The sequence below is a fragment of the Colletotrichum scovillei genome, assembly GCF_011075155.1.
Source record: "Colletotrichum scovillei strain TJNH1 chromosome Unknown Contig00009, whole genome shotgun sequence".
Taxonomy (NCBI): Eukaryota; Fungi; Ascomycota; class Sordariomycetes; order Glomerellales; family Glomerellaceae; genus Colletotrichum; species Colletotrichum scovillei.
The window spans coordinates 73,204-96,627 of NW_023336267.1; the positions used below are offsets into that span (position 1 = coordinate 73,204).

At 51.3% G+C, this 23,424-nt stretch overlaps 5 protein-coding genes across 5 annotated transcripts; 4 read left to right on the forward strand and 1 right to left on the reverse strand.

Moving 5' to 3' along the window:
* Window positions 1-2,512: 2,512 nt before the first annotated feature.
* On the forward strand, window positions 2,513-9,632 carry HER10_EVM0006229 (GPI mannosyltransferase). The gene is made up of 3 exons (XM_035475821.1): window positions 2,513-3,936; window positions 4,029-9,357; window positions 9,416-9,632. Exons 1-3 carry the CDS (start codon window positions 3,470-3,472, stop codon window positions 9,476-9,478), a joined length of 5,859 nt encoding a protein of 1,952 aa, XP_035329444.1. The 5' UTR covers window positions 2,513-3,469; the 3' UTR covers window positions 9,479-9,632.
* Window positions 9,633-10,300: 668 nt separating this feature from the next.
* Window positions 10,301-10,621, forward strand: HER10_EVM0002882 (uncharacterized protein; the record flags this gene model as incomplete). The annotated part of the gene is made up of 2 exons (XM_035472575.1): window positions 10,301-10,447; window positions 10,514-10,621. 2 exons carry the CDS (start codon window positions 10,301-10,303, stop codon window positions 10,619-10,621), a joined length of 255 nt encoding a protein of 84 aa, XP_035329027.1.
* A 799-nt stretch (window positions 10,622-11,420) lies between these two features.
* Window positions 11,421-13,120, forward strand: HER10_EVM0007426 (uncharacterized protein; the record flags this gene model as incomplete). The annotated part of the gene is made up of 3 exons (XM_035476982.1): window positions 11,421-11,979; window positions 12,044-12,109; window positions 12,168-13,120. 3 exons carry the CDS (start codon window positions 11,421-11,423, stop codon window positions 13,118-13,120), a joined length of 1,578 nt encoding a protein of 525 aa, XP_035329606.1.
* A 1,240-nt stretch (window positions 13,121-14,360) lies between these two features.
* HER10_EVM0003437 (uncharacterized protein) lies at window positions 14,361-16,100 on the forward strand (the record flags this gene model as incomplete). Its single annotated transcript, XM_035473112.1, has 4 exons — window positions 14,361-14,650; window positions 14,721-14,804; window positions 14,867-15,050; window positions 15,114-16,100. 4 exons carry the CDS (start codon window positions 14,361-14,363, stop codon window positions 16,098-16,100), a joined length of 1,545 nt encoding a protein of 514 aa, XP_035329086.1.
* A 201-nt stretch (window positions 16,101-16,301) lies between these two features.
* HER10_EVM0001865 (L-ascorbate oxidase) lies at window positions 16,302-20,001 on the reverse strand (the record flags this gene model as incomplete). The annotated part of the gene is made up of 6 exons (XM_035471600.1): window positions 16,302-16,458; window positions 16,509-16,684; window positions 16,753-17,862; window positions 18,388-18,543; window positions 18,599-18,874; window positions 18,934-20,001. 6 exons carry the CDS (start codon window positions 19,999-20,001, stop codon window positions 16,302-16,304), a joined length of 2,943 nt encoding a protein of 980 aa, XP_035328920.1.
* Window positions 20,002-23,424: the final 3,423 nt, after the last annotated feature.

The window sequence follows — 23,424 nt, forward strand, 5'->3', positions numbered from 1 at the left end:
TTGGACGCGATTCCTTGTTCGAGGTTCCTGGCGCTCAGATGATCGACGTCACTGTATTTTACGTAGTAGCGACCGATGGGGATGGCCCTACATTAAATTTAGAGTCTGCAGCAGATGAGTCAGCCAACCTTTGCTGCGATTCCAGCCTGCGGGTCCCGCCAACGAGTCGGTACTGGAGTGATGAGAAAAGGGGACGGTCGTATGATTTGAGTAGTTTTGGGGCCTTTGTTCTGGGATTCAACCCGGCTGGTCACTGCTCGGCAGGAGTAACGAGCCATACGTAAGGCAAGAGAGGATGAACAGCGGTCTGGAAAATTCTTGATCGGCAGGGCCGAATTGAGGCCGGGCAACGGTTCGATACGGAGGCGGCGAGCTAGGAAGGTACTGCCGGCGTGGCGCCGTGCCATCGGGTCTTGGGGGATAGGCCAATATCGTCGTGTATCTCAGCTCCAACATATGAAAAGGCCGGGAGGGGACGGTCTCATTTCATCTTTGGTACTAGTAGAGACTTTGCCTTTTTCTAAGTCTCCCATCACGAATGGCCGTCCATAGATGCGAAGTAAGTATAGTAGGTAATAGGTAATAGTTTAGGCTGTCCGTCTTTGAAGACCACGTGAGTTGGGACGTTCCTCGCATGAACAGCCTTGACCTTGCGTGTTGGCAGAGGCGAAATTGTCATGCAGGGGCACAGTGGCCATCAAATGCTTAAAATCTGGAGCATTCGGCGTTTGTCGTGACTTGATCAACAAGGGACGATAATCGACCGGACACATTGTGCCTGCTCAGCTCCTAGACCATGAAGGCTGAGGGAGCGACAGCAAAATCTTGACGCGCATGCTGGAAGTCTTGTCCCAAGGTCCCAAGGAAAATGTCGTGTGGATAGGGCTAAGGGATGGATGAGTCCAGGCCCTGAATTGATGGTTTGCAGGACGCAGGCAGACGAGACACAACGTGGTCGCGAATTTATGTGACAGACTCGGGAGTTCAGACTCAAAGATGGAATCAATCACTGTGAGAGTGAAACACGGCTGCTTCTGGTAGCTCAAGCGTGGTGAGAGTGAGCTCGTAGTGATGGAGTGGATGATTGCGTCGTCCGAGTGCCGCCTTCGGCGAGCTGGAAGAGAAAAGGAGCGCATTGACCTGGCCAATGTCTATGATGCTCACAGCAGTAGCAGCAAGAGCCAGAAGGGCAGCGAGGACGGATAGATGTGGCGCGAATGGCCTGCAGACGGACAGGCCTAGTTCGGGCCGGGAGCACTCGGCCGGTTCCCCGCCGTGCCCGCCTGTGGGCAGATATCGTCTGGTCGAGCATGACTAATGAGCGGATGGGCATGCGAGAAGTTGGTGAGTGGTGCTTGGCTGCTCCTCGATTCCAGGCTGTTGGCCGCGAAGCGGTGCCGATACTCGGTATGTTCGTGGGCATGTCAGGTTGGTTGATGCTTGCCTACCGATTGGTGCAGGTGAATTTCGACGAGGATAGTCACGTAGACATGGGTAGCAATGCAGGTTGCCGTCACGATGGCAGCATGTTGGAACGCGTGGTTTGTGCTTTTTTGCAGGGTCGCAGCCGTATCCGTAACGTGAGAAAGATGGCGGCGACGTGTTGGTGTTGGTGAGGTTGACTATGATTGACGGTGTCGGAGAGGTCGATGAGCATGATGGGAGATGGCAGAGTGCGGATACTTGAGTTGGAATAGGTGTACGGAGTAATTACAGATCAAATATTGAGGAGCTGTAATAAGGTCTTGAAGTAGGTAGGTGAGGTGCTCCGTAAACAGGATGCTGTGACATGTGAGCAATCAGGTTATGCGTCTCTTTTCTCCTCTGAAGTAGCGCAAGTGCAGCGAGGCAATATCGAGTCCACCAGTCAGTCCTGACTGGACATGCTGCGGCACAGTCTGCATACGTAAGTCAGCCGATGAGATGGACTTGAGGCGTCGCGATTGTGTTGGTAAGAGAAGTTCGTTTGGTGATGGTTGAATTTGTGTTGATTGTGTCCTGATGGTTTCGAGAAGTAGTTCCAGGCTTGAGTCAAGGGACAAGATACATGTCGAGACTTGGAGGCTGAAAGAGGGGCCATTCGGGGTCCTTTTCCCCGCTCAGATGGTCCTCTACGCAGTCACTCAGTGCACCTTAGGCAAGGTACCTAGAGGTAAGTACGGATAGGTAAGGTAGCTACTAAGGTAAGTAAATCGCGGCAAGCGCTGGGATGCAGCTGTCACCGAGAGAGGAAGCCAAAGTGGAGACCTTCCGCTTACCTAAGGCACCAGGAACAGCGAGGCAAGGCAAGGCTGCCAAGGGTGCGTAATAAGGTCCTTTGAGATTGGAAGGTCTTCTCACATCAGATGTATCCCCACACCAGCTTTGGCACTAGAGATACCTACCTCACTTGAGAGCTCACCCTCCAGGCTCTCTCCTCGCCGGCTCTCCCCAGCAAAGGTGAGGCCCAGGCTGCTGTTATGCTGCATCATCACTCTCCCGCTGCGTCCATACCGAGTAAACACCTGCCTACCTTACGCATAGGTAGGTACCTAGGTGAGGTAGGTAGTCTTCCTCACTGCTTGACTGCGAATGCTGCAAGGCCGCCGACCGCATACCGTCACCCGTTCCCCGGTGAAGTACGTGCCCGCCTCTGCTGCCTCTCCCGCTCCGACCACAGCTGCACCCGCTGCACCTGCATCCTGTCTGCGTCTGCATCTGTCTCTTTTTTAATTTTCTTATTTCCCTTCTCCTTCTTCCTCTTCCTCTTCCTCCTCCTCCTCTTCCGCTCCAGACTGCTTGGAAATGGGGAATTAAAAGATTGCATTACCATCCAACACCCGTTATTTGTTGTTCTTGTCGTGCTTCTTCTTCTTCTTCTTCTTCTCCTCCTCTTCAAATTGCCCCTTGTCCCAGTAGGTATACTTTGCGGTGCTCATATCCCCACGCGCCAAACACTGTACTGGGACAGCCAAACGGGGGTTCTGCGGAGACACGAGACCCAGACAGCATCATCGTCCATTATTCATCATTGGTTCAACTTCCAACAAAACGACGCAATTGATCACCATTGATAGACGACAACCATACCCAGCGGCCATCAGACATCTGCCCTGGTTGCCCGCGACAATCCCCCTCCTCTACGACTTCTTCCTGACGTCCTCTTTGTACCACCAATCCACCCGCGGATCCGCCCATCCGTCCACCTTCAACCGTCGCCTCGCCTCCAATCTTGTGCTGTATCCCCCCAGATCAACGCACGCCCCGCGACCGACGACACCACCCGACCTCCCGTCCGCCAACGCCCCTAGCTGCATTGCATCTCGCCTGCCTGTGGTGTGGGAGCGGGAGAGCTTGATTCCTGCTGCACCTGTGCGACCATCCCCATCGTTGCTACCCCTCCGCTCGGTCGCTCATCGATAGAGTCGCAAAACACCTCCCACCCCATCTTCCCAACGTCCAGTGTCCTCGACACGACGCCATCGCCGCCATGGACGAGACACCGGGGCCGCAGCCCTCCAACCATGCCGCTGCCTTGTCTGCTGCCTCTACCGCACACTACCTGTCTAGCCACTTCGCCTCCGTCGATACAATCTCAAGATCAAACTCCCCCGGTCCGCCCTACACAAAGAACGACGAGGACGACAAGAAGCGATACCGCCCCCGCACATTTAGCTACTTCAATCACCTGCCCTTTCCTGTCGAAGAGGAATCACAGCGCGATGCTGCTCTGGCCGGAATTCTCAAGCACCTATACATCGCCATCAAGGCTGAAGACTTTAGCCCCGGTGCTTTGCACTGGACAAGAGAGCTCACAGGATGGCTGAATCTCAAGTTCGAGATGACCCGAGAGCTTCGCTCAACCTTGGCCAAGCTCTACTATCACCTGTGCCTTGCCCCAGGCCTTGAGCCAAGTACTGCCGACCGCTTCCTGCGCATGGTTGTCATCTTGACGAGGTGCGCTGCTACTCACAACCCTTCCTCCCAATCAACCTTGCTTCTTCTTCGTCGTACCAAGCTAGCCGCTAACCATTGCTCCTCTCGTGCAGAAAGTACCATTACCTCAAACCCGTCGATGACCTCCTACTCGATTGGCGCCCGTTATGGCGCGAGATCAAGGCCCTGGTGCTCCCCTCAGAGGTGGCTTCACACCAGACAAACCGGCGCCGCTCCCAAAAGCAATTGTGGAAGCTATGCCTCCATGCTCAGACATACTTCGATCCCAAGGACCGCAAAGAAATGCTTGACGAGTTCCTGCCCTACTTTAGCACCTCGGATGTTTCCAACGCCTATATCGTCGTCGGAACCATCAACGCGCTACTTCCCACCGATGCTGCCCCCGAAAACGTGCCGTGCTCCCAGCCGCAAGAGTTCATGCCCACACTATTCCACCTGTGGTCTTTGATCTCGAGATCCAAGAGCTTCGATGTCTTCTTCATTGACCTCTACTCTCGCATGGCAAGGGACTTTTTGCAAGCCTCCAATACATCATTCGATGCCCACGGCATCTTTACCCGGGAACAGTCTGATTGGATTTTCACGGCCATTCTCCGCTTGACAGAGATTCCGGTCGGCCAGTCCAACTCACCATACTCGACTCTGGACTACTCGTCAGGCTTGGGCCTGTATCTCGAGAAGGACAAGAAGAAATACCCCACGGCTTACATGATTGCCCGGTGGATTGTCTACTCCTTGTCGCCCAAGTGCTTGGAGCAAGAAAGCTCCATTCTGGCGAGTCTCGAGGGCCTTCTAGAAGCCATCGACACCTTCTACCACCCCTCCAACGTGGGATCATGGACCACCTTTTTGGGACAGTTTACAGTATACCTAACAGATATCTTCGTGTCTCGTTGGAACCGCGAAAAGAGCGGCGAACTGGATACGCCAGAGGATCGCAAGATCACTCCCGCCTTGAAGCAACGATTCGTGTCTGCGCTCAAGGAGGTCACATACATGGGACTGTTCTCCAAGAGTAACAGAGTTGCGCATTACTATTACGCGTCGCTTCAAGGATTGGCATACCTCGAGCCCAATCTCATCCTACCTGGAGCTCTACAGCGATTTTACCCAAGTTTGCAGGGTCTCGTCGAAGTACACCGGACAACGTCAAGTCTGAACGGCCTGCAAATGATTGCCAACGTCATGTCCAAGACCAAAGGCTTCCGTTGCCACATCACCGCTCTCCTGGCTCTTGCCCTTCCTGGCATTGATGCCAACGACCTGGGCAAGACCCAGTACACTTTGAACTTCTTCCAGAGTGTCGCCTATAGCATTCCCATGGTGCCTCTTGTCAAGGACGGCGATTACGTCCACGACACCAGCCTGGCCATGCAATGGGTACAGGGTGAGATGGAGCGCATGGAGCGCGAGGGCCAGGATATTAAACTGGACTACGAAACTGAACTCACCGATGAGGATGAAGCAAACGTCCTTAGATCATCAACAGCGGGACTCGGCGAGTTCGTCATCGCCCTCTTGGGCAAAGTCTTTACACTGTTGGAGAACTTGCCCGATGCGTCCCATATCCGGGGAGGCACGCCGGAAGACAATGTTATCAACGCGTTGCCGGCAGCTCTCTCACCTCTCTTCGCATCGCTGTCCCCCGAGCTTTTCGACACGGCCCTCGAGAAGCTCGCCTCCTTCGTTTCGACCCATGTCGTCCACCAGGCCAGAGACGCCATGGCCTGGATCCTCAACGCCCTCTGCAAGGTGAACCCGGAAAAGACTCTCAAGGTCTTTATCCCCATGCTCATTGTCAATATTCGAAATGAGATTGACTTCAATCATGCCGCATCAGACCGAAGCAGCGGTACTGACTACTTGCCAAGAGATCGCGCTCTCGTTTGGCACGTAAGCATGCTGGGTATGGCTGTTGTACATGTTGGTAATGAGGTTTTGAAATACCAGACCGAGCTCCATGACATCGCCAAATACATGCAAGAGAAGTGCCGTGGTCTGCCCACCATTCACATTTCCAACTACATTCACCACCTGCTACTGAACTTGACTCACACCTATCCCATCGACACCGCTTTGTATGAGCCCGATATCATTAAGCGCGGACTCGACGTCACCGACTGGGGAAAGACAACCTCTCCGGCCGACCTCACAATCAAGTGGCATCGTCCTTCGGCTGGAGAAGTACAGTTTGCCCTGGAACTGTTCGATTCTCAGACTAAAGCAGCTACAAAGAAGCTGGATCTCCTAATGAGCGAAAAGCCCCCAGTTAGCCGAACGGGAAAGAACAAGGAGTGGTCCGATGAGGTCTCCCGACTGTTTCAACAAATCAGGCTGGTGATCTCGGGAGTGGCAACCTTGTTCGATGCGCACCGCGCCTCCGGCGAGAGCCCGAATGGTCAATCTGGTGTTGACGGCGAAGGCGACACGGAAATGAACGACGATGATCCTCTTGCCGAGGCGGCCGAGGACGAGGAAACGCGACCTCAATACCGCTATGATGCTGGATATCTCCTCACTGTCGAGGATCCTGCCTACCACAAGCTGCATGAGCTAAGAGAAGACGTCGGACAGCTGCTATGCCGAAGCCACGAATTCCTCAACCAAAACCAAGAAGACGATGTCTCTTGCTTCACGACGCTATATGCGGCCTATCGAACCTGGATTACCGACGTCGGCATCGAGCGGTCAGCCCATCCACTCGAAAGACACCTCCGCCTCTACAAGTCCGATATCTCTGCATTCAAGATCAGTGGCCTTCGCAAGGTTTACCCAAGACCGTTGCTGATCAAGCGAGCGGATGCGTACCAACTCTTACGTGTCAAGCACAACGCATCGGCGCGACAGAAGAGCGATCTGGATAAACAACTCTTGCTTAATCTCGCCCAGTCATCTGTCTCGCCTTACGCTGATGTCAGACGTGTCGCACAAAGCGCCCTGGACTCATCTCTCAAGGCCCTGATTGGCGGCCGGCCTCTTGTGATACCAATTCTTCTGGACAGACTCCGGGTGGCTCTGGATGAGGTTGATCACGATCGCATCAAGGGCGCCATGTACACCCTATTCTTCACTAGCTTGTTGAGGACGATGGTCAAGGACTGGAGATTTGCTCCGGACGCGCTCAAGCTATACCTTCGTGCCGGGAACATCGACAAGCCCAGCATCCAGCAGCTCAACGCGACGGCGCTCTTCCCTCTACTGGACTTTGGCAAGCCCTTTGAGCGTATGATCATCGTCGACCAAGACTTTGTCGAGAAGATTCGACCTTCAGACGACTGCTCCAAAGCTATCGATAGCCGTCACAACTTCATTGTCCAACGTCGGGAGCGTGTCGAGAAGAAGAAGCTTGCGCTAGGCTTGGAGCTTACCGAAATGGCCAGAGCAGCTCACTGGAAGATTGCATCTCGATGCGCAATCTTTGCCAGCAACATGTGCTTGCGCTTCGATACGGTCGCGCCCCCCGAGTTCATCGCTTTGGTGACGGAGGGTATCAACGACACTCATCCTGGCTTGCGGTCCAGCTACATGGCTGCATTTACCAGCGTCTTCGAAGCTGTAGAGATGCGTGCAGCCTATGATCACACTTACCGCAATTACCTACTTGAAAAGGAAAAGGACCGGAACAAGATCACGATTGAGGTCCCCAAAGGCGATGCAGCTTTCACGCAGAAGTACCTGGACGCTTTCGCCGGCAGTCCCGAGACCGCAGAGTACATGGTCGACTCCGACCATCCTGGATGGCTGGTTTGGGGCAAGAAGTTCCTCGCATCCCGTGCGAAACCTATGCCTTTCACCGACTACGACGACACGGAGACAGCCGTCCGAAAGCAGATCGGCCAACTAATCACAAAGGAGTGGCTGAAGACCTGTTTCGAGTACCTCAAGCAGGAACCTCGCGATGCGAACGCTGATAGATTCCGCATGGGCAATGTGTACATGCTGATGCACGTGTTTGATCTCATGCATTATGGGGGCACAGCGATCAAGCTCGATGACGTCAAAGAACTCACCACTGAAGTCTATGGCGATGGTAGCGACAAGCACCAGCACCGTGCTACGGCAGAGATCATTGCGGCGCTTCTCTGCGGATCGAGCGATGACCCGCCCGAGTTCCGCGATAAAGTATGGGGATTTGCCGCACCTCTGATGCTGAAGGTCCTTAACGAGGACCTTACACCCGAGAACTTGCAGTACTGGGTCTCATGCTTGCATCTTACGGTTGACCCGAAAGATCCGCGTAGGTCGCACGAGCTTGTTGATGCACTAAGCTCTTTCCGGCTGGACATGTCTTCCAATGCTGCCTTCAAGGAGTCAAGCAAGGTCCAGGTACTAGAGTTCATCATCACGGACTCAGGCTGGCACTTCCGTCACGAGAAACCCATCCTCGCAGATTTCCTCGCGCACATTGATCACCCCTACAAGACAGTGAGAGAAGCCATGGGCCGTGTCATTGCCACCATCTATCGAACCCGCTATCACGAATCTTTCGAGAATGTCGACAAGTTGCTGGAAGCTAACAAGTCGGCTTCATCTCTCGGTCTTCGCCCATACGAGGCAAGCAAGGAGTTTTCTGAGACTGTGCTCGAGATCTTCGATCGTCTCGAGAAGTGGCGACATGAGCGTACTCCCGGTCAACAGACACCTTCGTCCTACACCAGTGGTTCAAAGACTGTCTTGACATGGCTTGACAGTACGTTGTCGTCACAAGAATGCACCCAGTTGATGCCATTCTTCCCCGAACCTTTCATGGAACAGCTTCTACACATGATGGACGTCAAGGAGGATCCCGAGCTTATGAGGCTCGCCTACCACGTTTACCGTCATCTACCGAACATTCCTTTCAGAATTGGTGAAGATGGGGCTTTCATTGATGCACTGGTCCGCATCGGCAAGTCTGCCACGAGCTGGCACCAGCGGCTGCGATCCATGGTCAACATGCAAGTGATTTACTTCCGTCGCCTATTCCTTATCGAGAAGAAGCAACGGGACATCCTGTTCAACGCCGTCAGCGATATGCTCGCCGACCCTCAACTCGAAGTCCGATCTTGTGCCTCGGCCACCTTGGCCGGCATGATTCGATGCTCGCCAAAGCAAATTCGCGATCCCACCATCGATCTCCTCAAGAAACGCTTCGAAAACGAACTTCGGCTCAACCCGATGCCCAAGAGAAAGCTCCCGGGAACGGAAACCCCCGTGGATAACAACAAGCAGATTGTGCGTCGTCACGCCGCTGTACTGGGTCTCGGTGCCCTCATCGAGGCCTTCCCCTACGCGACACCGCCCCCGTCCTGGATGCCGGAGGTGCTTCAGATCCTTGCTACTCGTGCTGCCAGCGACCCTGGCGTGGTCGGTAAAGCTACCAAATCAATCCTATCCGACTTCAAGAAGACAAGACAAGATAGCTGGAGTGTGGATCAAAAGGTACAGTCCATCATTTTACCCCTTTCCTCTTGTTGAACGTCGGCTCACATTTCAACAGTACTTCACATCAGAACAGCTTGAGGATTTGGAGGGTGTGCTTTGGAAGAGCTATTTCGCATAGTCGGCGCGACATGGCTCAAGCGTGCAACGTGCACGCGTGTATTGATTCAGTTTAGGACATGGACAATCATAAAAGGCATGGTGACGGAATGATATCCAACCAGGGAAGCGGGATTGCATGGCCCTGGTAGACGGGCCCAGGATAAACAGTGTGCTTGTAGACTTTGTAGTTCATATCCATTCTTTGATCGTACATACTGACTACCTTGATCTGTTTGACTTCGGAAGCTATTCAATGAGTTGCTTCAGTAAGAGCTTTTGCAGTCGTGTCGCAGGGCCCTCACCAGCTGAATACCATGTGCGAATGCCTCGAGTCACGACCTCTGTCGGGAGGCCAAACCTTATTTTGAGCACGTTTAATGCGACGAACTCAGCCTAAGCGACGCGGCGTTCTGGAACACTCTGACACGCCTTGTTCCAAGGGTCCACAATGTAGAACCTAAATCGTTCTCCAGCGTTGCAACATGGAGAATGGCGCGCGACAGCAGGGACAGCATGCTCGCTGTCGCCGTTTCGGAGTCTCAGGCCCTGACATCTGAGACGTCCCGACAGGGCGGTTCACCGTCCTCGCGCATGACTGACTCGAGGGCGGGCTCAGGCCTAGGCTTGACTTCAGCTAGTCGCCTTACGTTGCCTTGGCCTTTTTGTGGCATGGAGAGGTGTATATAAACTGGATGAACCACGTTGTCTTGTTCTGGCTTTGTTCGTCTTAATTATCAAATCATCACAGCTTGTACAACGTATAAACTGCACCATACCATCCATAAATAAGCCTATCAAGAAGATTACATACCCATTCGTCCCACCAAACGAAACTGCCAAGATGAAGACCACAATCGCAACACTCGTTCTCTTCGTGACCATGGGTCTGAGCGCCAAGACGACCTCCCTTTGCCGAGACGTAGGCAACAAGGTGATTGAGGACAATGGAGTATGTTCTACGGCCGGAGGCGCTCCTCTTGGCAAGGGAGTAAGTTAACCCTGGAGATACTCTGAACTTCTCTCAAGGAATAATGACGCACTGACGAGGAAATAGATTTGTTGCTTTGACCAGTCCAACGCTCTCGTCAAGTCGAGGTTCGATATTGCGTGTGATGATAAGTTGGGTACGGTTCAGTCTACTGGGGAGGCTTGCGAGGCCTAGCTGGTGTGAGGCGGAATCATTTGGTCATTTCGAGTCATCCAGCATTGCCTAGCGTCATTACAGCGAGTTGATTATCAATAAATGTCTGCATTCGAGGTTTCGGAACTTGTGAACTCATGGTGCATCGTCCCAACGTCAAGGGGTCAGCTGCTGTACACCCGTGTACTGGCGGTCTTCACTATAGTCTGGGGATTTGCCTGAGGGTCCAGCCAGGGGACTGAAACATCAAACGCTCAACGGAAGAGCTTAAGTGGGCTTTCAGAAAGCGGTTCCGATCGTTGTAGATTTGAAGTTGGGTGCTAATACCTCCATCTACCTTACCTTGAGCCACATGCTATTGACAACTAGACGGCGCCAAGGCCTGTTATCAAAGCATCGAGGAGGGACTATATCGGCACAGAGGCCGCGAGCTCAGGATCACAAGCACTCGAAACCCTTGAAACCATCATCGCTGACACATGTTAACATCTTGATATCGGTTTTCATACTTGTTAGTAGCTGTTCATCGGGTTGGCGGGGGATTCACATCGGACGAGACTACAGCTTGCGGGGATAAGACGGAGACGACACACAACAATGGCACGTCAAATGCATTGCGCCATCTGAACTATCTTTTGCGTTTGACGTGGAGGGGTTCTGGCGCAATTTGGGATCAGAGAGAAGGTGCTTGCCTTGTCGGAAACGTACAAGTGTACAAAGGCACGAGATATTCAATGCTGATGCGTTGCTTCGTGACATTGAAGCTAGAAACTAACTCCCCGCCGCCCACTGCAGCCTTCCAAAGATTCATTGGCTCAGTATGAAAGCGTTTACTACATTTATGGTCGTGAGTGGTTTTGTGCCACCAATAGCAGCTGACTGGCAATTTCGCTCCCGACCTGACCTCGCTCCTCCGAGGCTTAACATCACCATCCCAGCTGGAAAATCGGTAGAAAAGGGGTTCATTTTCGTCGCCCCCTATGCCGGCTTTGAGGACGGCAACAGCGGACCGAATCAACCTGGGGCCTACATCTTCCGCGATGACGGGGAACTCGTATGGTCTAGTATTGGCTACTACGCCGGCTGGGTTGCCAACTTTCGCCCTGATACTTGGAACGGGAAACAATATCTACGCGGTTTTCAAGGCCTGCTTGATGGGCATCACGGCCGCATGTTTGGATACCATACTCTTTTAAGTTCTGATTACGAAGTTGCCAAGGTGGTGCGAGTCGGGTCGCACAAGTTGGTTTCGGCCCATGAATTCGGCCTGGTCGATGGTAAGACGGCTTTGATAGAGACACCTATCCCTAGGCCCGTATCTCTCAAGCCATGGGGAGGCAGTCAAGAACAAAACTGGATCATTTCGGGGGGATTTCAAGGTATGTTGCTCATATGTTCTCAAACCCGGCGGGGAAGGTGTTTAAAGGCTAATTGGGATGACAGAGATTGACATTGAGACGGGCGAGGTCGTATTCGAATGGGAAAGTCTTCACCACGTTGACACGAAGTGTAAGTCATCAGACAGACAACATAAGCTTTGCGAACATTCCCATTTAACGCCTTATAGACAGCTCATTCCCGCTTGACTTTGGCGAAGGCCTCCCAGGAGGCGGTAAGACAGAGGCTGACGGTTGGAACTACTTCCACGTCAACAGTGTTGACAAAGATAATGAGGGCAACTACCTTGTCTCAGCACGCAACACGGCGGCCGTTTTCAAGATCAATGGCACAAACGGCGATATCGTCTGGCAACTTGGGGGTTTCCACGGAGGTTCTTCCTTTACCCTTCCCAAGCAAGATGTCTTTGGCTACCAGCATCACGCACGGTTCCGCGGTCGCTCGGCTGATGGAACTATTGAGGTAATATCGCTCTTTGATAACGGCGCACACTCTGCATCGGTCAAGACAAACCCGTTCTCGCGCGGCCGGATCTACCAACTCAACCACACCGACGGCACAGCTAAGGCTCTGAAAACATACGACGCTCCGGATGGACTATCGGCCCATACCCAAGGAAACTTACAATTACTTCCTAATGGGAATGCTTTCATCAACTGGGGCCAGGCGGGCGCGGTGACGGAGTACAGCAATGATGGTGACGTCTTGTTTCACGCCTACCTCGACTCAGCCCCCGAGGGCCACTCGGTCCAAAGTTATCGCGGATACCGTTTCAATTGGACGGGTACGCCTACAGAGGAGCCGGCTATAGTTGCCTTTAGAGGTAAGGGCCCTGTCGTCAACGTATACGTGTCGTGGAATGGAGATACCGAAGCAGCATCGTGGCGATTCTCCTCTAGGAGTGCGGAGAAGAACAATCTTCGCCTACTAGGAGAAATCAAAAGAGACGGCTTTGAAACGCATTTTCAGTTCTCGAGGGCTGGTGATGAAGAAGACTCGTTGGTTTTCGCTCAAGCTCTCAGTGACAGGGGCAAGGTCCTCGGGCAGACTCGGGAAACAACAATCTCAAGGAAACAGCTATCGGTCCCTTCTTTGTCGGCTCAGTGGTCAGAGGAGCTTTAAGCTTCTCTTCCAAGGTCTTTACAAGCGAGTTAGAGTACACCCGATAGAGGCTGAGTGCCATAGACGACGGCAAACACGGCCAGACTTGATGTTTACTAGCAGATTTGTTGCCAAGAATAATTCCATCTATACTGCAACTCTTTAGTTGCAGTAGAGACAGCGAAATACTGTTACCTATCTATACCAAGAGACGTAAAGATCAAGCATGCATATTCGCTACAAATGGCATCTCCTCGGGCCAAGGCATTGGCGAAAACAACGTATCCTGTCGGGTATTCAAGTGCGGTCCGAGTCGATTGCGATACTCTTAGTCAAAACATCGCTCGTGTGTATGAGTGGAGATGAGGAATCAAATCCATGGAGGTATGGACTGCGGCTCTACTGGGCGCAGTCATCATACAGCAGCCAAGTCGAGCTTTCAGCCAAATACTCGTTTAAATCAGGCGGTTCGGTCAACTCCCGACTACCAAGAGGTCTTGGATTCTTGGACGTCTTGGCTTGCCAAACCAACCCAATCCTCTTTCCAAGTCAGTATCGTGGAAACATGTCCATACACCCCACAATAGGCCCATCACTTGTCAATTTCTCGTCGTCGTTTAGCGTCAGGCCTTGTCACATTGTCCGAATCCTCCCGAAGTATTTCGGGGCCAAGAAAGTTCAGCCGGAGGCCGGCTCAGGTATCGAGAACTAAGGACCTTTATACTGATCTTGGAGACTTCATGTGAGATGGACGCCGAGTGGCTAAGCCTGTTTCGACTTCACCGCGGAGACTCTGCCGTGATAAACCGCTATCCTGCAAGATTCCCCGCTTGCATTTGGTTCATGGCCATCATTGCCGTGGGCCTCCGGAACACAGATTTGGGTGTTAACATACGGAAAGCTGCGATTTCGTTGAGGCGGGGTTGGGGAAAGATCCAGTCCTATCCCTGAACTTTCACCTATGGGTTCTCTGGGCCCGGGGGAGACCCACCAGAAATCAGCTTGACTGGAGTATGGAGGCGGGATCTGGGGAAGTTTCATTGTGGATGGCGGAGAAGTATGGGGAAGTGAAGCACAATATTGACATCGGTAACAGGCCCTAATAACCAGATTACGGCAGCTTAAGGAGTAGGAATCGAACAATGAGGGACTCGAAGATATAAAAAGAGGCATCTCCCATGCCTTTCATTTACTATCATGTTCCATCTTCCCTTGATACTGTCTATGCTATATACCTGTCACTCATCGATTATTCATAATCATGGCCAATGAAGAGAAGTCCACAGCCCAGTCAGGCATCGGCACGACCCCTCCCACTATAAACGATAACACCGCTACAGATAATGTCACCAAGAACCCCTCTCTAATGGAGGCTAACGAAGCCAACGGTAAAGGCGACCTTCTACCTACCCCAGAAGAACAGATTGAGGCTCTTGGTATCGCCAACTGGCGTGATCTCGAAAAGCAGGTCGTGAAGCGTCTTGACATGACCCTCATGCCATGCTTATGGGTACTCTACCTATTCAACTATCTAGACCGAGCTTCGATTGCGTAAGTCACTGCCTAAATGAGATTAGAAATACCAGTCTGTACTTTTGCTAAATGAACGTAACCGCCTCAGACAAGCTCGCCTTAGTAGCCTGGATGAAGATCTTAGTCTTGAAGGCTACCAGTACGGGACTGCGGTATCGATTCTCAGTGTCGGGTGAGCGAATCAACCATCAATTCTACCTTCGTTCACGTCAACCTCTAACCTTGGAATAAAAGATACGTTCTCGGTCAAATTCCGTCCAATATGATCATTGGAAAAGTGCGACCCAGTCTCTATCTTTGCTGTATGGCTTTGGTCTGGTCTAGTGTCTCGGCGGCAACCTGTGGTGTCAAGAATTACCAGGGTCTCATTGCCGTCAGATTCTTTCTCGGCGTGGTCGAAGCCCCTCTGTTCCCAGGTGTATGTTATCACCCGAAATCAGGGCACCTTCGTCCTTCTGGAATTCTTCTAACAGCTCTCCAGGCTATCTATGTCATGTCTTGCTGGTACACCCGCAAGGAAATGGCGTTGCGCTGCGCACTATTGTACACTGGCCAAACACTAGCTTTCTGCACCGCTGGTCTCATCGCAGCAGCCGTATTTGGAACCTTGGAAGGCAAGTATGGCTTGGCAGGCTGGCAATGGCTGTTCATCGTTTTGGCGTCAACCGGTGCAGGCCTTGCTATGATTGCTCTCTTCATTCTCCCAGACTACCCAGATTCTAATACTGGTAGCGCCCGCTGGTCTATGACGGAAGACATGCGCAAAGTGGCTGCTGCTCGCATCCTGGCCGATCGTGTGTCAACTTCGGAAGCTAAAGCTGGCGTTTGGGCTGGCCTGAAGATGAGCATTTTCGATTACAAGATGTGGCTGCTTGTCGGCATGAACATCGGAATCTCAGCTGCATATGGCTTCTCAAACTTCTTCCCGTCCATTGTACGGGGCTTCGGTTATAACAACACCATAACCCTCGTTCTGACTGCGCCACCTTATATCTTTGCGGCTCTTGGTTCCCTTGTGAACGCGTGGCACTCTGATCGGCAAAAGGAGCGCGGGTACCATTTCGCCGGCCCTATAGCTTTTGGTTGTATCGGCTACATCATATGTCTGGCTACTGAGAGCAAGACAGCACGATACGCTGCTTCTTTTGTGTATGTTGGGGGCATGTACTTTGCAAACCCCCTTATATCAACATGGACATCCAACACCATGGGTAGGACGCCAGAGAAGCGAGCCATCTCCGTCGCACTCGTCAACGTGCTTGGTCAGATTGGTAATCTGATTGCTCCCTACTTCTTCGTTGACTCGGATGAGCCGCGCTACCGGCTTGCCTTCATCATGATGATGGTTATGGGCCTGATTGCGTGCACGAGTGCCATGGGTCTGAAGTTCTACCTCTACAAAGCGAACCAGAGATTGTACCGGGAAGCTGTTCGCAACGGAAGCGTGTATAATCCCTACGTTATGTAAGAGGAGGATGTGGTTGCCACACTTGCATATGTTACAAGAGTTCCGCCGAGAAATAGCTTTGAACAATGTTGTACCTCAAGTACCGAGATATTCACGGGTCCCTTGCTAGAACACACGATAAACGAGTGACTGGTGCGACAGTTCGCTCCCTTCTACCCTCTATTTTTGTCATGTCGTCAAGCCACGGTCAATAACCATGTGCTATTGTCTTTCCTTGCACCTAACCAGTAAAGGCACTTTCTGCCAGATCAAGTACGTCTTTTGTCTCAAAATCCATTCCTTTGACTCCTCCGTCAACTCTAGGTCAAAATTCCAAACCAACTTGGCCAGTATTATGCGTAGCTCTGCATAGGCCATGCTAGGGAACATAGTTAGAAAGCACATGGGATGAAGGTAACGATGTCTTACCTCTTGCCTATACAGTTCCTAGGGCCATAAGAAAACGGCTGACTAGCAGACTTATCGTCATTAACAAACGTACATATGTCGCTCTTTTCTAGCCATCGCTCTGGAATGAATTGCCTTGGATTGGTCCAATTCTGCTCCGAGTGGCCAGCGGAAAGCTGATGAACGCCAACTGCCGTCTACGATAAGAATATTAGCGTCTTGCTTCTATCACCATCAGTGTAAATTCGTCGCGGATCAGACTCACGCCACCAGGCACCCATCTTCCATCAATCTCCTCACCGCTTTCAGGCACAAACCTCGGCAGAGCGCTTGGGCTGGGGGGATATATCCTCAGCCCTTCTTCGATGACTGCCTTGAGATATTTCAACTCCCCGGTCGATGCCATTGAGATCTCATCTTCGGTCTGGAATGCGGTTCTGATCTCTTCCGATAGTGCCGTGTACGTCTTTGGATTGCTACACAAGTAGAAGGTGATGCCAGAAAGTGCAGTAGCTGTCGTGCCGCTGCCTGCGACAATGAAAGCTGACGCCATCCTGACCAAATCGGCATTGCTGAGGTCAGCTTGTGGGTTTTCCAAGATGTAACTCATAAAATCTCTCTTGTTATCGGATTGTTGAAGACGGCGTTTGACTTTGCCGGCAGTCAACTCGCCATGTCTCTTCAGAGCCAGCTTCTGGGCCTTTGGGGCGAGCCATTCTAGCAAGGCTTCGAGTCCATAGTAGATAGCGAACTGGTATCGGACAATTCCCTGCGCTCGAGCACCAATGACTTGCAACCATGGTTGGGATGCATCGTCTAGACACCCAGCCGCTTGTCCAAATGCCAGGTCGCTGATGATGTCAAAGGCAGCAAGGCTAAACCATTTGACCATGTCCTGAGGAGCTCCGGTTTCGCTAGAGAATCGCAATTGTTTCATCAATTTCCCTGCATAAAGCTGGAGGATATCCTCCTGCTCTCTTAGTGCACGATCGCTGAAGGCTGGCAAGACTGCTTTACGAAGTCGGGAGTGAGGCTCCTGCTCGGCCGTCACGATGCCGCCATTACGAACCGCTAGGTTAGTCACGCTAGGCCCAGCGATTCCCCTTCCGTCAAAACATTTCGCAAACTCTGGTGATCTCTGACCATATATCTTTTTCCAGGCCGTAGAACTCGTGTAAGACAGCTCATCAGGTGCAATTCTGACAATCGGGCCATACTTTCCGTGGAGCTCGCGGATTGTCCAAGCAAGGTTGCCTTGAAGGTTGACAATGTTCCACGGTAGTCGAGAAGCGGCCCAAAGTCGAGGCCCAGGGTAGCGGCGTAGAGGATGAAAATAAACGTTATAGATGGTTCGAGATGCAACAAAAGCAGAAAACTACGTACTGTCAACAAATGCAAGATCGCAACAGTAGAAGTCCTGATCAACTAACAGAAAAGCTGATAAGAAGTAGCACCAGCCCAATGTGGGATGCGCAGAGCGCATCAAAACCGTGGATCAATTGCATGAAGCCTGTCTCTCGTAGAGAAAGAGAGATCCTTCTTTCGGTTGAGAACCAATGATAACGGACACTGAATGCAATAGTCTCTTGGCATTGCCAAGGCTCGTGGCAGAGGAATGCCTTTTATTCTCACCATCAAAAAAGCTGTCGTGGTACATCATGAGTCAGGAGACACTTTCAGATGAACGAACAGTGAGGTTGCCTTGTAGAACGTGGGTGGCTCCTGGGTTTTGATTCATTGCATAAACCATAACCATCCCTGCAGTGGGTCCGCAATTATTGGCTGTATCTTGGTTTTGGTAACGATTACGGATACAACAACTGCAATTTACATTAAATCTAACAATTATATCAGTCTATGGGTATCATTTTTCCTCGTCTTCCTCAAAGAAGTGCACGACTGATGGTGCGAAAGTGGCGTTGCCATTAACGTTTCCTCCGTACTGCAAATATCCAGCCGCATCAACAGCAGGAATGCCAGTAATGTCTTGGTAATCTCCCATGACCCAAACACTCTGCATGCCCATAACCATGTGTTGCAAAATATGACAGTGAATCTAGACTTTGGTCAGCTCATGTCTAGCAAGTCTTGTGGAAATGAAGCAGACTTACCATCCATACACCGGCGTCCTCCACACGCAGACGCCAGCCTCTCCACCCGGAAACATCGCCAGACTTTGTCTTCTCGCTATATCGATAGAGGTTTGTTGTGTCTCGCTTGACTGGATTGTAGTTCTTCAGCCGCTCCTCGTTCTCGGTGCTATTGTAAGTTCCATTTCCACTGCCAATGTCCCAGTAATGTCCGCCATGAGCATGGAAGGGATGGAAGTCGAGGCCACCATTGCCATTGACCAGTGATCCAGTGTTGTGCCAAATGATCTCGAGAACCTTGAAATATGTCAACTCAATGTTCTATTGAGTGAAACAGTACAGTATCAAATACTTACCTCGCCCATCTTTGCCGGCCATGTCAACGTAGTCGGATCCCAGCCGTTGTTGTTCATGGCGGCAGTGTAGTTCGGAATGGCAGACGGTCCGTTCTCGTAGATGTTTATCAGGTAGGGCTGATCTCCCGCATAAGGCGTCGAAGTCTCGTTCCATTGCAGTCCGTTGAGCTGCCAAAGGGTAGTCTGGGTCGCGAGCTGACGATTATCGATGTGAATTTGCCGAGTTACTTCGCTAGCCTGGGGGAAATTGTTTGGTACCAACGGTTCCAAGGCATACTCTGCCCATTCATACGTCTTGTTGGAAAGTATCAGAGGAGGAGTGACTGGAGCCGTTGTGATCTGCGGTTGTGCCTTGGAGTATCGTAGTACGCCATAGCCCTGGTACACCTTCGGACGGTCTTTTGTCTCCAACTGAATAAGGTAGTCGGTTTTCCCGTTTAATTCCGCCTCGGTCTTAGTCTTGAAGATGACATCAAAACGCTGACCCGAAGTCAACTGCATGAACTTTTCAGTGTGAGGTTTAGTATAGTGACCATCAGCTTCGATGATGGTAAAGTTGTCATGATCCACGATGCCTACTTGCACCATGGACAGTGCCGTAGCACCAATGAAGCGCATGCGATAGGTTTTTCCAGGTTCCACGTCGATGACTGGTAGCTTGCAGTTCCCATTTCCGGCAGTCTCCCCAACAGAGACTCCGACGCCGTTGATGAGAACCGCATTCGTTTCGCCAGACCAGGTGAAAGGCGTTGCCACTAGGCCCTTCTCGATAACGGTGTCCGTTTTGTTGAAGTAGTCGGTGAGGAAGACAATCCTCTCCTCATCATATGCATAGGGGGGCTCGGCCTTGTCCTCAATGATCAGTGGGCCAGAAGCTGTCATAGCCTGGAAGCCGACATGAGAATGGTAGAAGTAGGTACCGGATTCGGATCGTAGGGGGTAGACCTCGTAGTCGAAGAAATGATCAGGTGGAATAGGCCACTGAGTGGCCGATGGGCTGCCATCAGAGAAAGGTGCCATGCGCATGCTCAAACCATGCCAGTGGATGGTTGCATTATGGTCTGGCATATCATTGTAGACTCTGATCCAACTTCTTCGCCCAGGCTTGAGTCTGAGCGTCGGCCCGAACAATGTGCCATTGATCAAGGCCGACATTCTTGTCTGGCAACCAATTGAGACGTTTTCGTAAGTCATCTTCAACACAAAGTCCGGCGTAAAGCTGGCACCATGCTTCTGTCGACCTCCATAGTGGCCTGGGGGCCCGTGATCCGACTTGCGCGGGCCCCACGCAGAGACCTGCGTAAGCAAGGCAAAGAAACAAAGTACCGAAACGAACGACTGCATCATGGTCAATGGACGCACAGAGGAAAGAGGAGGGTGTGGGAGCCGAGTACATTGAGCAGAATCTGGCAAAGGGCCTCACTTTAGATGTATGCTCACGAACCTCCTTACTCGGCGCCCTGTCTCAGAGCAAAGATGAGGGAATGCCATCATTGAGTTAGCCTTCTGCGCTACCCATTCCAACATCACCGTAGGCATTCGTAGCCCCTCTTCGTTCATTCCACTAATAAAGTTACCGTTGCGTTCACCCGCCGAAGCGTTGGCTTCGTTCCTCGTCGGCGGTACACGCACACGTTGCCGGTACTGCAGGTCAAGCGGCCCTGTGCCGGTTTAGCCCCGCGATGCAAACCTAAAATGTGATTGTTTCCAATCGGAACTCCTTAGTGCTGCGAATGCGAGGAGAGTGGGCTTGAGTAGCGTTGTTGCCTTTGGAATAGACTTTGGTTGATCCTTGTACTTAATTCAAATTCCAATTAAGCCTGTTTCTTTGTTTGATGGTTGTTCCCGAAAGTCCGTCTCGAAGCTATGTTCTGCATTCGGCCACCTCGTGTCCGGAGTTCTCGGACTTGAAGTCAAGGGTCTCTAGGGATCTGCGGGCGCTTATTAGATTAGCGTCCGCCCTAGCAGGCCAGCTCATCTGCAACTGCACGCCAAAGGAATTCAACAAACTCCTATAAGGTTTGATTCGACTACGGCGTAGGCCGACCCCAGATTAGGTTCAAATGAAGAGTACCAAAAATCACATATCAAGAGTCATGGTCGCCTGCTAACCTCTGTCATAATCCGACAAAATTCGATGATCATTTTGACACATCGCGTTCGCCGACGCTGGAAAGCACTTAGCGTCTCTGGCTCCCGATTAAGGTGGATAATTCTGGATATTTACGGGAGTATGCAGTTGACCATACTTTCGTCTGACTCGAGTGCACGCGGAGACTCCAACATCGTGATAAGCCACCCAGGAACCATCTTGCCTAATACAACAAAACTCATCGAGGACATTAGGAATTATATTCATTTGGGGAAAACTTTGACGCGCCGAAGGCCGGATCCTTCTCGATCGAGGATTTACACCTTGCCATGTTCTTCGAATTGCCTGCCGAGAGGGGAGAATCGACAAGGAGGATAATACGGACAACTGCAAAGTGAACGCTTCCACACTTAATTGACTGAAAAACAACCAGAAGCTCACATGATTACTGCGTACGTGTAAAGTTATCAGTGTTCCTTCCATGCTAGCACTCAAACTTTGAGTCCGGGGCACTGCTTGACCGTCTTCGAGGAAGAGGCGGGAATACGGCATGCATGCATTCTTGATAACAGAAATGCCTCGATGTCGCCAACCCTTCCTAAGCCCCCGGCTCTTACACAAGCAGGGGGCACCACAAATCTATGCAAAGGGGAATCGAGCCTGCTCGGCAGAAAAGTGATATCATCAAATAGCAACCGGCTATCAGAAGCTTCCACGGTTCAAGACGGGAAATGTCATTTCATTTCACAATTGATGCAATATGTCTTAGTTTTCTGCTGAGTCAAGGTCGCCTAATTGGGGCTTAGGAATCCAGCCAGCCTAGTGACCTTGTCAACGGGACCACACACATCGGTCAGTAGAGTAAAAAGTGAATGATGACGCACTTGGATCTCGAATTACACAACGATATGTATGCAACAGACCATCCTTGTGAGTGCTTTATAGATTATTATGTAGCTCAGGAACCTGACTACTTTACGAATAGCCGACCACCACTTGAAAAGCACGCACATTGTGGTTAGAAGAGGCCGATCCCATCCAAGAAATCTCTTGAATGTGGGAAGTTCCAATAGTGCGAGAGCGTTAACTGGAGTCAGCACGAGTCTTTGATCATTTTTGAATAGACATCTACGCTACTTCAGCCACATAACTTCCCAGGTATCTGCTCTAGTACAGTGCAACGGACTTTGGCAGATGAAAAGCTTTACATGAAGACGGAATTACAAGAACCAATCATGACATGTTAGAATATCGTAGTACTTTGTTCATACTGCCACATTTTCAGACGTAGATCACTCTGCACAAATAGACTGAGCAGTGAGCAGTTTCTCCTTACGTGTTAGCTGTTCTCAACGTCTGCGGTCTCTTAGTCTGAAACGCTCAGAGTGTGTTTGTAAGTCCACTTTAAAATCAATGACAGGACCTTAAGAGTTTTCTTAATAATGAGTGAGACTTATGTAATGAATATGAGCTGGGATATTAATGTCAGCTTCGTCTATGTTTCTCAAGGCGAAGGCGGCGAGAATTTATCGCTCTCAAGATCTCAAATCTGTTCAGGCAATACCTAGACAGCCTGGCAACCGCTTAGTAATGAAGTACTGTGAATAGTGCCGTTCAGGCGCTCGCGCCTCGCGTTTAGTGCAATGAGTCCGAGAACACGACGTTAGCGCCTCGCCACCTCACCGTTCGGGAGGAATACTACGCAAAGATGCAGAGACCCGCTGTATTGGCGTGATAGCAAACATCACACTGCTCCCGGTGTCAAGTGACGGTTTTCTGAAGATAATATGCTTCTGATTAGAAGCTATGGAGTATCAAGAGCGTCCGCTTTGAGATGCGGGAGCAGCCGCGTCACTAGCGAGAACTTTGTCAATGTAAGGTAGTATGGACACTAAGAACAAGGTGCCTGTATATCGCAACGCCCTTTTCAGGGTAGAAGCAGGTATCAAAGGTCTGGTGACGTATTACGTGGAAATATTACTCACAGCGCCGTTCGTAACACCGAGTCGCCTAAGAAGCTCAAAGTATCCCGAGCGCAAGCCCGAAAGATCACCAGTGCCAAGATCTTAGTTTTCATGTCCAAGATGGGCTACTGATCTCTGTAAGCATCGTCGCCTTGCGTCTTTCTCACCGATACGCGAGCTTTGGTACCCGGATGACATCTCATGTGCAAGTTGGACAACGCTACACGCAGCGGCTCAGCTGGATTTCCAAATAGCCATACGCACTCTGAAGCTCGTGATTGGACACTTAGTTGCCAAACCATGATATCAAGTTGCAAGGTGTCCCTCGGTTCCATGCAGCGGGCGATCTGGCACTTCACGACGAGTGTCTCAGTCGGGGGAATACGCCTTCAACCATGAGCAATCACACCGTGTCTTTGCTTGGTCGCCAAGCCT